Genomic DNA, 14591 nt, shown 5'->3' with positions numbered 1-14591 from the left:
CACATATTTGCACTCTGCCCACATTTCCTAGGATTCCCAGGGGAGAAGAAAATTGCTTCCAGTGGAAACTTCATATTTAGTGATCCATCGTATTTCCTCTTCCACTATTTCCTCTTTCAGAACAAATCTTGACTCTTTCCTGACATGCACCCTCCACGTTAAATAAATACTGTATTCTTTCCTCCTCAGGTAGGGAAGGGGAGGTAGTTAGGAAATAGTTAACTTACAAACATTAAATGGAGAAAGCAAAGTAGGCTACTTTAACAATAAATAAATAAATAAATAAATAAATAAATAAATAAATGCCTCATGAGACCTGGCCTAGGCTATTGAGGATAAGTCACCAAGGGATGCTGTATGTCAGGGTCCCATATATGATATGTGATGTCCAGGTGTCTCCATTTAGTTGCCAAACATCTGTTGCATGCCTATGATACGTAATACACAATAGGCTTAATGGGACAATAGGTGCATAATTTTATTTTAATGAAGCAGGCTCTGTCATCAAAAATACCAAAACTCTGAGTGAAATATGTTTTACACTGTCGTGAATTATATGGCTATTTTCTATGTGTTCCATTTTGTTGCTAAGTCATGTCAGCACTTAATATGTTCAAAGGAACTAAGAAGCAATATAGGTCATTGGTTAACCACTCTAGATCTTGGTCAACACTTACTATTTGTAGGACCTTTGGCAAGTTATTTAAGCCTTTTTGGACCTCAGTTTCTTCCTATATAAATAAGAGTACCTACCACATGGTGTCATTTTAAAGATGCAATGAATTTATACATGAACACTTTATCATGGAACTTGGTATACAGTATGTGCTCAGTAAATATCAATTCTAAGTATTATTCTCCTCAGATGCTTCATGCAACTGAAGTAAATTAATTCATTAATGCTATTAATAGTTATTGAATCCATTTAGTACAAGCACACTCGGAAAATATAAATATGGTTTGTTGTGAAGATTAAATGAACTATTCTGTGTAAAACAGTGGTGTACTGGAGTTTGCTGTTGGGCATCTTTTCCCAGCTCTGCTCAGTGATATTATCTTGTCATCTCAGAATTAGCTATGGTGGTAGTAGTTATATCACAGAATTGGAACACACCCACAAATCAGGGCATTATTTGGAAAGCTGATTTAATAGCTTACTATTGGACGTGTCTATGTCCTCTCATTTTAGTCTGAGGCTTTTATTATTATTATCTATATTAGTCTGAGGCTAATTTTCACTGAGGCTTTTATTTTTTGGCTGATTTTAATAAATGATGATAAAAATATACACTCGTAATTTGTGATTTTCTCTACCCCCTAGTCCATTTTCATTATAGCTAAGAAAACATATCAAATACATACATAATTAACCTTTGCTATAAAGCCATGTTCAGTACACAATGTATTATTTTCTAGAAACACAGGAAAATGCAAATATTTTCACTGGTAATAATGGATTGTGGAAAATTGCTACCATAGGGATATGTGTAATCCTAAGGATGTATTTTGTCTGTTTTGATATCTGCCAGAAATACAAGCAGTTTTAAAACTGGGAACTTGATATATATTCGGCCCTACGCCCTTTCCATCGTAGTCCAGCCTTCAGATGGAGAAGTGGGAAATGAGCTTCCAGTGCAACCACAATTGGTATTTTTGGATGAGCAGGTAACTTTTCACAGGTAACAATCTGTCTTTAGAGCTAAGTAGCATGTAGCATTCAGCCTGTCTTTTAGAGTGTGTCATCATTGATACGCATTTACAGAGTGCCCACTGTGTGCAATTTGTTGCACTTAGAGCTTCTCTCTACTTTCACATTTTCCTTCCACTTCACAGCCTGCCTGCTTTCTATTTTCTCTGCACATTCAGAATTTGATCAAGGGTAAAAATAAAATTCTGATACTTTTCCTCCCCAACCAAATTCTGGAAGTAGGTCTGTCACATCTTCTCTGAAATCTAGCCTTCACAAAGAAGTGGATCTATATCTGAAGAAGTTTTTCACATGCTAATGAAGGAACTTGTGACATTATAGATACATTACAGTTTTATGGTTTTTTAAAATAATCTCTCTTATATGTGATTAAGTAAAACAAGAAGGTTCTGTGCCTAATTCTAATTTCAGGCTTTGTGTCCTGATTCTATTTTATCTTTTCAGTATTTACAAAATTCACAGTGACCATGATTGTTGAATTGGCTTTCTTCTGTTTATAAATGCGTCCCCTGACATGCTTGCAGAGAGAAATCTGTGGCACTGAGGTCCACACTTGGAAATCTGTCAACTTTGATGTGGTCTGGCACTCACCCAGCTCTCTCCTGTTTTCTTCTCTTTACCTTTCCTTTCTTGTGAACCTTCAGCACATAGTACCATTCTTTTCTATAAACATAGTTTTCCTTTCCTCTCCTCACTGTCCTGCCCCAACTTGTCTTGCAATAATTTCCTCACTCTTCTTACAATAAGTTAATTCTGATATATTCTTAACATGAGAAAGACAACATTTATTTATCACTTTCTTTCCTTTATTTCTACTGAATATGTACTTTATAAAAGCATATATCTGAACCATCTTTTCTAACTTCACAAAATTATCTTCTGAATCCAACTTTTTCTTACTCCCTCCTCCTATTCTCATTTCTAGAATCGAAGAGTGGAGTCCCTGGGACCTCCTTCAGAGCCATGGACAATTTCAGCTTCCCTGGAAGGAGCATCAGACTCAGTGCTAAAAGGTGGGTAAAGTATCTGTAAATTTCAGATATCTGTTACCACTTTATCTGCACAGAAAGTGTTTGCACCCATTAGGAATTCATAGCAAAATTGGTAATACTGAATTTCTTCAGTAATTTGGAAGGAAATTCCTTCATCCCTAATCTACAGTGTCAGTATCTGTGAAAAGGAAGATTAGGCTGGCAGCAAATCCTAAAGTCGCCACTTTTTCTCTCCCTTCCCTTTCACAATAAAGCAACGTTTTCAACATATCCATATCCTTAGGGTAGTTTAAGGAAAAGTGCATGGCATCTTTGGGTGAGTGTCAAATCCTAGGTTTTCTACAGTCCACTCAGTGCCCCCATGACACACCCTTGTTTGATATAGTATCATGGACTGGGCCAGGGAGCAGTTTACCAAGTACAATATGATTTCTGTGGGGAAATTGAAAGACTTGCACTCAGTGGTATGAAGAATAAATGTGTTGATAAATGCAAAAGCACCTGACCCACAGCAGCCCTCAGCTAGTTTTTCTCCTCTTTATCTTTGTCTACCCTCTTTTGCCTTCCCGTTCTATCCCAGCACCACTTCCAGCTCCACTTACTTTCCTTGAAGCTTGTTTATATGAAAATCTATTTAAAATGCATATTTCTACTAGGCCCAAGATAGTTTGGCAACATATTCTGCAGAAGGACCCAAGAATGTGCATTTTAGGGCCTGGTCCAGAGAGAAGCAAGCAGGTATAACATGATTTTTATGGGAAAAATAGTTTCTGAGTTCTAAATTCCTACTTAACCCTCTCACACACAAAACCATTGAAATACAACCTACTCAAAGAGGCACATATTAATTTATTATGAAATAGTTCAATCATTGTGTTTTTATGCTGTAAAACAGTACAATATGTTATCCACAGAAAATATGTTAAGGAGAATGTGTTTGAGAAACAGAATTAAGGCAAAGGAGCCTCATGACTAAGGGAGATCAAGGGAAGAGGAAAAGTGAGAGAGGAGCTGGAGCCAGACAGTCAAGAGGACTTTGGGGACCACGGTGGGGAGTTTGGGCTGCACTCTCAGTGAGATGCAGAGCCATTGGAGGGTTTAAGCAGGCCAGTTCCAAGGTCTGACTCACATGTTTAGAGGACCACTCTGCTCTGTGGAGGGTGGATTGGAGAATGGCAAGAGTGAACCTCCTGAGCCAGTTGGGAAGTGATTGCAAAAGGTCAGGCAAGAGATGGTGGAGATCACAACTGGATTGATTCAGAATGTCTTTTAGAAGCTGAATCAGCAGAATCTACTGGGAGTAAAGAAAACAAGGACTTAAGGATAACTTTTAGGTTTTGATCTTGTTATATTGGGTGGATACTGGTGTTATTTACTGAAATGGGGAAGACTGGATTGGGAGCAAAAAGCAAGAGTTTTTATGACGAGAAACACGAAAAGGTGAGTACAACCTGGCTGCTGGGCCAAATTAAGACTCAGGCCCTTTTGATTTCAGTTTTAAGGCAGTAAGAGCAAGAGGTTGTGTTTTACAATTAATATAGTTTGTGTTCCGGGTGTCACAAGAGTTTTTTTTTCTTCTTACCTGCCTCCCTCCAGCATAACCCATAAATTATTAATCATGCTTCCTGCCAGGAGCCTTCTCCCTACTGTGTGCAGTCAGTCTCCCAACACACAGATCTTGCCTGACAGCCTCAAACTCTTCATGCATAGGGGTTTCCTCTCTGCACAAGGGGCCTCACAATCATCACAGCACCTTGAAATTCTTCCTCTGCTTATGGGTAGGATTGTGTATTTCCTTCTCATCGGAGGGAGTCCCAATCATGCACAATATCACAGTCCAATTCTGGGCTTCACCTTGAGGTGAAGAGAAATTCATTTTATGTCAACCTGATATAACCTAGAATAGAAGGGTTCAGTGGAACATTTAAAAATCATCTCCTATATTTGAATAGGGAGCTGGAGATTACAATAGTCTGAAAAAGTGAATCTGTTAAATTTCTTTAATCTCTCCCACTAGTTTCAATGAGAAAATTTAAAAAGTGTCCCAAGAATTCAAATGGAGTAAAAATGATTTTTCAGGTAGATGGAAAATATCCTCAGAAAGGAAAGCATTCACTCCCTTCCCCACAACTTCTATGTCAGACAGTTTTCAAAAATCCTTACAGGGTCCCAATAAAAGAATAGAGCCAATGGATTTATCTTGACTCCTTGAATTCAGAATTGTTGAATAATTCTGACCAAGAGCTAGGATTCAAGCAAATCTCTGTACTAAATATTGTGTTGCTATTTTAGATGAGAAATAATTTATAAATTCTTTGTGATTTCAAATGTGATTTGAAAATAATGTTTTCAGGCTGGGAACGGTGGCTCGTGCCTGTAATACAGCACTTTGGGAGGCTAAGGCGGCTGTATCACTTGAGGTCAGGCATTTGAGACCAGCCTGGCCAACATGGTGAAACCCCATCTCTACTAAAAATACAAAAATTAGCTGGGCATGGTGGGCATGCACCTGTAATCCCAGCTACTTGGGAAGCTGAGGCATGAGTATCACTTGAACCCAGGAGGCAGAGGTTGCGGTGAGCCAAGATGGCGCCACTGCCCTCTAGCCTGGGTGACAGAGCAAGACTCTGTCTCAAGAAAAAAAGAAAAAAGAAAATAATGTTTTCAAAATATACATACTATACAAAGAGATATATATCAGTACTGGTAAAAATTAAAAAAAAAAAACGGTTATTTGTTTTAAGCACAATTATTTATTACTACCATGATATTTGCATATTTAATAGGGGAATAAGTAGGAAATCTTGTTAACTTTTGCAAATCCTTCTTTCTAGAAGTGTGATTTCAAGCACTGGCTTTTAATACAGTTAGTATCGTAATGATAATGAAGCATCCTTTGAGATTTGCCAGTAACATATTGAAAGGAAGTTTCATACCAATAAATCACTGAAAATTATAAATTGATATGGTGTGTATGTACCTTTTTATAATCGGCCAAATATCTCCATTCTTATGCAAATTTGAGGATGTGTTTACCACTCTTTAAAAATTCAGTTTATTGGCTGGGCTCGGTGGCTCACGCCTGTAATCCCAGCACTTTGGGAGGCCAAGGTGGGCAGATCACAAGGTCAAGAGATCAAGACCATCTTGGCCAACATGGTGAAACCCCGTCTGTACTAAAAATATGAAAATTAGCCAGGTATGATGGCATGTGCCCGTAGTCCCAGCTACTCGGGAGGCTGAGGCAGGATAATTGCTTGAACCTGGGTGGTGGAGGTTGCAGTGAGCCAAGATCGCCCACTGCATTCCAGCCTGGTGACAGAATGAGACTCCATCTCAAAACAAAACAAAACAAAACAAAACAAAAGAAAACAAAACAAAACAAAGTCAGCTTATCCAATTTCCTGTGCACCTCATGAATCAGGTAAGGCATTTCTGTTGGTTTTGTGTTGTCCAAAATGTATTTTTCAGGCAGTGGTGTGATCTCGGCTCACTGCAACCTCTGCCTCCCGGGTTCAAGCGATTCTCCTGTCTTAGCCTACTTAGTAGCTGAGATTACAGGTGCCCACCACCATGCCTGGCTAATTTTTCTATGTTTAGTAGAGATGGGGTTTTCCCATGTTGGCCCGGCTGGTCTCAAACTCCTGACCTCAGGTGATCCGCCCGTATTGGCCTCCCAAAGTGTTGGGATTACAGGCGTGGGCCACCGTGCCTGGCCCATCCCTTACTTATACCCCATACCTTGCCATACTTCATACATTACCATGCCCAGTACCTTACTCATATTCTATGCCTTACCCATATTCCATAACTTACACATACTCCTGCCTTACTCACACTCCATACCTTACCCATTGTCTGTACCTTACTGAGTACACATACTTTACACATTCTCCAGACCCTTACTCACACTTCATTTCTAACCCATAGTCCATATCTTACTTACTCGTATTCTGTACCTTGCCACACTTTGCACATTATTTGTACCCAGTACCTTACTCATGCTTTATTCCTTACCTATTCTCCATACCTTCTCCTATATCATACCTTACTGAGACTTTATATTTTACTTTGTCCTGACATTTATTGCACCTCATCTTTCATTATTTTTTCTTTCAGTAACCTTAAGGATGTCATGCCCGACCAGCTTAGAATCATGTTGTGGCCATGCAAAGTGAATAAGGCATGAAACTATTTACTCTTTATCTATCTATCTATCTATCTATCTATCTATCTATCTATCTATCTATCTATCATCTATCTATCTATCTATCTATCTATCTATCTATCTATCTATCATCTATCTATCTATCTATCTATCTAATCTATCTATCTATCTAATCTATCATCTATCTATCTATCTATCTATCTATCTATCTCTATCTATCTATCTATTTACTTTTTTTAAATTATACTTTAAATTTTGGGATACATGTGCAGAACATGCAGGTTTGTTACACAGGTATATATGTGCCATGGTGGTTTGCTGCACCCATCAGTCCGTCATCTACATTAGGTATTTCTCCTAATGCTATCTCTCCCCTTGCTCCCCACCCCCTGACAGGCCCTGGTGTGTGATGTTCCCCTCCCTGTGCCCATATGTTCTCATTGTTCAACTCCCACTTCTCCCATGTGAGAACATGCGGTTTGATTTTCTGTTCCTGTGTTAGTTTGCTGAGAATGATGGTTTCCAGCTTCATCCATGTCTCTGCAAAGGACATTAATTCTTTTTATGGCTGCATAGTATTCCATAGTGTGTATGTGCCACATTTTCTTTATCCAGTCTATCATTGATGGGCATTTGTGTTGATTCCAAGTCTTTTCTATTGTGAATGTGCTGCAGTAAACATACATGTGCATGTGTCTTTATAGTAGCATGATTTATAATCCTTTGGATATATACACAGTAATGGGATTGCTGGGTCAAATGGTATTTCTGGTTCTAGATCCTTGAGGAATCACCACACTGTCTTCCACAATGGTTGAACTAATTTACACTCCCACCAACAGGGTAAAAGCATTACTATTTCTCCATATCCTCTCCAGCATCTGTTGTTTCCTGACTTTTTAATGTTTGCCATTCTAACTGGTGTGAGATGAGATACCATTTAACTCTTTTATTCTATGAACACCAAGCCACACTAAAGCCAACTAGCTCACTTGGATCAGTATTGTCACTATTGTCTTTTTTTTAAGAGATCCAATGGGAATGTGTGAGGACTAGTTTGAGGGTGTCTTATATACACACATTTTTTATGTGAGTGAGTCATGAAGTAGGGAAGAAATCACATGTAGTTTTCTGTTTTTAGCACACCCATGTCACCAAAATACCCTGTTTTATATGATTGAAAGTTTCTCTTGAAGCCATCATGAAATACTACTTTTTCACTTCAGAAAGAATGCACCAAAAGTATTTGGGATGGATTATCTAACTTACTATAAGTATTTCCTGGAGAAAAACAAAATAACAACAACAAAACCATATCTATATATCTCCTCTAAATCTTTTGTTCTGCAATTTAACTTCACATTCTTTTTTCTTTAGTAGACCCTCCTCAGTGAAAAGGCGGTTACAACCTATTATCATAAAAAGTGAATTTATATACTCAAGCACAATTATTTACAGGTCTTCAATATCCTTTGACATTTATGGATCATAGTTGCACAAAAAAGTCATCAATACTTTAAAGATAACATCTCAACATTAACGATATAACAGTTTGATAGTGTGCATACCTAGGAGTGAATGGGATAGCTGTGGGGATAATTTGGGCTGCAAAGGTATTTTAGAAACTATCTATCCTGCAGTAACCCATTCAGGCATCATTCCCTGGTAGTTGTGTAATCAATTCCAAAGTTGCTCGAGCCCAGCACCCCACCCCATCCCAAGTCCCCCAGCCAGTATACTGTTTATACCAGCTTGATCAGGGAGCCTGTCAATTGCATTTGTATATGTCATCATAGCTATTCTGAAGATATGATGAACCCTGGAGTAATGTACTGTACTTGGCAGCAACTGCCTCAGCTTTTGGGCACATATGCTTCAAATCTGAGAATATCATAGATATATATGGGAATCTTTGTAGAGATCTCTAAGGCAAGCTGGTATTTAACGCAAAAGCAAACCCATTTAGAACTAAAGCACTTTCCATTAGGCAATTTGGCGGCTGTTCTACGAGGCCAACTCATTGTGCTCTACGGACACATTTCGATTAAATGCTGCTTTGTATTCTTCCAAAGATGAGAACAATAAGGACGTTTGTCAAAGGAAAAACTGCAGCAAATGATTTCATGTTGAACATCTGTACTCTGCAGTTCATTGTTTGCAAGAGTTTATTGACCATAATTTTGATGCATATAGTTTTAAAGAGTATAAACTGCATTTATCTTGGGTGCCTATCATTTATTTGAGTCTTGGCTTATTTATTTTCATTTTACTGGGCATTTTATTTATTTTGGAACTCAGAAGAGATGAAGCAAAAGATCTTTCTCAAAAAAGAAGTTTTAGTTAGCTCTGCAAAATTGATGAAGAAAGACAATGTTTTCACAAAAAGATTAAGCAATTGAATTGAAAAATCTAACACTAAGCACATTATATCTTTATGACATGTTTCAGCCTTAGAGATCTCAAACCAATTTATAAACTTTCAGACCACTTTCATAACCCTTTGTCCACCATGCCAATCATATTGACATTTCCAGAGTAAAGTCTAGCAGCTGTTAATTAGGAAAATAATTTAGGGATGGGGGAGTCAAAAGATGATTAATGGTATTGTGAATGTGATACTGAGTTAAGCTGCCTTTTTTCACTTTATAAATGGATGATCTACTGTTAGAAGATGCAAGGTTTTTTTTTTTTTTTTTTTTCATTTTCGTTAGGGAAGCCGAGGCTCAGGCAATTCAAGTTGCTAAATCAGAGTAGCTTTATCAGTCATTATTTGATAGATTGCCATGGTCCTGATCTCTTGGCCTAACTCTGGTACCACATAAACTATAGACAACTTGAATAGAAGAAAGACAGACTGTAGAAACTGACCACCTAGAAAGATAATAGAATTTCTTCCTTTATATATTATACATTTAATAATAATATAGCCAATATATTGTAGTGGTTAAGAATGCAAACTTTGAAATCAGGTAGATTTGGGCTGTAACCCCAGTACCACATAATTTAGTCTTTCATGAACCTATTTCCTAATGGCTAGAATATAGATAATAGCGTATTTTATAGGGTTGCTGTGTAGTTTGTAGGCAATCGTGTATATAAAGAACAGTGTCTGGCATAGTGGAGCTTTCAGTATATGTTAACTGTTATTATTCTGTCTTGGATCATTTGGTTCTAAGTCTTGACTAAGAAGAACCTGATGGATTAGGCAACCTCTTTGAGTTTAAAAAATTGTCCTTTATTGTCCAAATGTCTGCCTTCACAGAAGACATGAAGACTTTGTTCGAGATTAGATAATAAACAGCTAATTTTTGTTTTGTGCTTTTTTGTAGGGTGCACCCAGGCAGAAACTCAAGATGGTTATGTTAGCTTCTACAACTTGGCAGTCTTGATCTCTGGGTCAAACTGGCACTTTATTTTTACTGTCACTTCTCCTCCAGGTAATTTTATATGCTGTACTTTTATTCTTTGTTTTTTTGTTTTTTTTTTTTGAGAAGATAATCCTTTCTCCCTTATAGTGGGAATAGCTACTATCATGAATGAGAAGTCATCATAGTTTAGAAAATAAATTCACTTGACTGTATCATTAAGCTTGAGAAGAAAGAGCACATGTAGAAATGGAAACTTCAGGTTACTCCTGGTGAGCAAGAAACTAAATGTACATTTCCTTCTCAACAATGAAGTTTACTTTCAGTGTTCTACTTGTTTTTTTCCTTTATTTACTTACATGACATTTGGTTAGATATTAATAGGAGAATGTTAACTTATAAGAAAGAGAGTCATGGGATGTTGAAATTTTAACTTTGGGTCCTGTCCTTAACCCCCTGCCAAATGGGGACAATACCCATCAACATCCTGGCACTTCAGAATAAGGGGTGTGTAAATTGCATATTTGATCCAGTTCTTTTTGACAAAACATGTAAAAAAAAACACCCTTTGGCGTATTAAATATGACTCTCATGAAAATATATAATGATCATTTGTCAACATGTTATTTAACTCACTAATGAGGAAATCAGAAGATAAGAAACCTAATTAAAAGAGCATTTGGGAGATAGTGATCATATAGCCAGGGAAGAAATGTTGAAATAAGTTTGCAATGGATACAGGGCAATAAAAGCAAAATTTTTGTAGTGCAATGTTTACAGATATCATTTGCATCCTTAACTGTATAAAAATTGTTTCAGCATGTCAATCTTCTACAAATAAACATGTCTGGGTCCTAATAAATAAATAGTAAGTGAAACAAATTTATGTTTGAGAGAACTTAATAAACTTTCAACAGGCCTTTTGAAAATGTTCCAGTATGACACTGATAAGATCTGTAATCATAATCATTTTTCCTTAAATTCCAAGTTTTTGATTTTTTTTTTTTTTTTTTTTTGAGATGGAATCTCACGTTGTCACCCAGGCTGGAGTGCAGTGGCACAATCTCGGCTCACTGCAACCTCCACCTCCCAGGTTCAAGCAATTCATCTGCCTCAGCCTCCTGATTTGCTAGGATTACAGGCACGCGCCACCACGCCTGGCTAATTTTTGTATTTTTAGTAGAAATGAGGTTTCACCATGTTGGCCAGGCTGGTCTTGAATTCCCGACCTCATGATTCGCCTGCCTCGGCCTCCCTAAGTGCTGGGATTACAGGCATCAGTCACCATGCCCAGCCTGGATTTTTTTTTTTTTTTTTTTTTTAACAAAAAGACTATCTTCTGAGATCAGATAATATTATTGCTCCCTGGCTATATGATCATTATCTCTTAAATGCTATTTAAGCCAGTTTCATGTTCTTCCTGGTTTCTTCATTAATGAGATAAATAACCTGTTTACAAGTGCTCATTGTATGTTTTCATGAGAGTTACATTTATACTTCAGAGGATGATTGCTTAAATACTTGTTAAAAGAGCAATTTACACACACTTTATGTGTCAAAGTGTCCTAACATAAGTACAGGTTCATAACAAACGTGTAGTGTCCTTGACCGTGGGATTCCCAGTTCCCAGGGATTGTGCCGTAAGCTTGAGTTTTTGAATGGATATGTTTTAAAGGGTACGACAGGCAGGAATGCATATTTTGTTCTAGATTTGTCTGACATTTAAAAGGCCTTTGTCCTTTAATTACCTCAGTAATTAATTAAGACTAACCAAATACGTTATCAAGTTTATTTTAAGGAATAGGTTGTAAAACCAAATGCGAAACGTATTGTAGACAGAAGCTTCTTGGTAACTCCTGTGATTTTGAACTGGTCTTGGTGTTCACACTTAGTAGACTACTGCTTTATTGTAGTTTCTACTTACAGCCTGTAAAAAGAACTAACTGAAGAATCATCTGGAAAGTTTTCCCTTAGTGTTTTTCACTAAATTATTCTTCATAATTTTCAAGATCAAGTCTATTAGGTGAGACTCTTTCAGAATGAGATTTATAAAAGTTTAAATTTGGAGAGAATAGATGGAGGATACAAAGAAAGGAAAAATATTAAAGATCTGCACTTCTGTGACACATTGTTGACATCACGCTGAGTAATGGTACACGTCCAGAGAGTAACTCCTTGTTTCCAAGTATATCAATTTCAAGTGCTAGAATGTTTGGGAAAGCAGCGTATATTCACACATTTTCGCCAATCAATGAAATTTCTTATTTCTAATAGGCTTCAAAATAATAGGTCTGATAAGCATTGTTTTATGTTATTGTTGGTTCTTTTGTTGTTTTTTTTGTGTGTGTGTTTGTTGTTGTTGTTGTCATTTTTAGAGAGGCCCTCAATCTGTCACCCAACACCCAGGCTGGAGTACAGTGGCTCAATCATGGCTCACTGCAGTCTCGACCTCCCAGGCTCAAGCAATCCTCCTACCTCAGCCTCCCAAGTAGCTGGGACTACAGACATGTGTGCCACCACACCCAGTTAGTTTATTTTATTTTATTTTTTGGTAGAGATGGGGTCTTACTATGCTGCCTAGGCTGGTCTTAAACCCCTGGACTCATGCTGGCATTACAAGCATGAGTCCCCGTGCCTGGCCTGTTGTTTCATTCATTCATGAATCAAGCAGAGAATTTGCAGTCATTTCCACTATTTTCCCTCATCTCTCCAATATCTTACAGAGAAAAACAAATTATTATTCCTATTTTAAAAATACAGAAAATAGATCTGCCCAAGTATTTATGGAATCCTCTTAAGTCTGATATATTATCAAATCCAGCTCATTTATCACTTCTAAACTTCCCGAGACACTGTCAAGAGATAAGGGTTTCTGTAAGTTTGTAGCACTGACTTCATAGCCAGCCTTTCCACATTCACTATCATTACCATGGTGTAGGCTGTGGCTTTTATGACCATTTCTTGGTGCCATGGGGTTCTCAGGAGGCCCTCAGGGGCTGCTGCTGAGAAGAGATTAATGTAACCAGGTATCACCCACAAATCCGCCCCCCCTCAACCTTCACCACACATACACTTAGCCAGAGAAACTCTACCTGTGGTTGCCAATTCCTTGGTTGGAATATTCTCCCTCTAGAAAGTCACGTGGCTCACTCAGCTCATTCAGATTTCTTCTCAAATGTCTCCTCCTCAAAGAGGCCTCTTTTGGATCACTCAGTCTATACCATCCCCAATCCTCCCCACACCTCCAGCCATTCTGTCTTATAAACTCACTTAATTTTCTTTATGCACTTATCACTCCCTGGCTTTATAGTATCTATGTATTTATTTGTCTACTGTCTGTGTGCTGGGTCCTCCATTGAGACCAAAGTTCCAAAGGGACAGAGATTCTGCTTCGTTTGACATTATATCCCAAGGGTGTAGAAAAGCCTGGTGCATCATAGCTACAAATAAATATTTGTTTATGAATAAGTGAATATATTGAGATTATTTTTAAGATTGCAGTTTTAAAAAATGTTCTGCTGCTAAAATAATTGAGAGCCAGTGGTCTCCACCCTTGGATTTAGATAATTTCACCTGGTCTCCCTGACTTTAGCTTCTCTGTCATTTTTGTGTTCTATACAAAAATGGACTGACTATATTTTATGTGGCTCATGTCACTTCTCGGTTTAGAATCTTCCCCTAGGCTGGGCGGGGTGGTTCATGCCTGTAATTCTGGCACTCTGGGAGGCTGAGGCTGAAGGATCGCTGGAGACCAGGAGTTCAAGACTAGCCTGGACAACATAGCAATACCCCATCTCTACAATAAATTAACAAAAAATTAGCCAGGTGTGGTGGCCCATGGTTGTAGCTCCAACCACCTGGCAGGCTGAAGCAGGAGGATCATATGAGCCCAGGTGTTCAGGGCTACAGTGAGCTATAATTGTGCCACTCATTGTACTCAAGTCTGGGTGATAGAGCTAGATCCTGTCTCTATTAACAAAACAAAAATAATAAAAAAGAATATTTTCTTCTGTGATACTTCATGCCTTCAGAATGTTCTCAAGGGCCTTTTGCCTGATATTTAATGCCCATCCAGATTTGTCTCAAATTCTTCTAGCATTAAGTTCCAGTATTTTCCTGCATAAGTCTCCTAAGTATCAATAGCTATTTTCTCCTCTCTGTCTTTGTTCATGTATTTGCACAGCCTTCAAAGTCCCCTCAGATACTTCCTCCTCCAGGATGCTTTCCCTAATCATATCAATGGAAAATAAACATCCAAAGCAATTGATTTGCATTATTCTAGTGGCATGTGTCACATCCTAATTTGTTTAACAAATGTTTGTTATGTGTATCTTATTTCATTTACTAGCTTGTAAATA

General features: G+C 37.8%; 1 protein-coding gene across 1 annotated transcript in view; it reads left to right on the top strand.

The window, feature by feature from the left end:
• PKHD1 (PKHD1 ciliary IPT domain containing fibrocystin/polyductin) overlaps positions 1-14591 on the top strand; it is a 462062-nt gene that overhangs the window by 431537 nt on the left and 15934 nt on the right. Inside the window, exons 61-63 of the mRNA XM_055263099.2 lie at positions 1530-1665; positions 2634-2721; positions 10198-10305. Of these exons, the coding sequence (XP_055119074.2) occupies positions 1530-1665; positions 2634-2721; positions 10198-10305 (332 nt within the window). The remainder of the gene's footprint in view (positions 1-1529; positions 1666-2633; positions 2722-10197; positions 10306-14591) is intronic.

The sequence above is a fragment of the Symphalangus syndactylus genome, chromosome 23 (assembly GCF_028878055.3).
Source record: "Symphalangus syndactylus isolate Jambi chromosome 23, NHGRI_mSymSyn1-v2.1_pri, whole genome shotgun sequence".
In the NCBI taxonomy this organism is placed as follows: domain Eukaryota; kingdom Metazoa; phylum Chordata; class Mammalia; order Primates; family Hylobatidae; genus Symphalangus; species Symphalangus syndactylus.
This window is presented reverse-complemented; position numbering and strand designations above follow the sequence as displayed.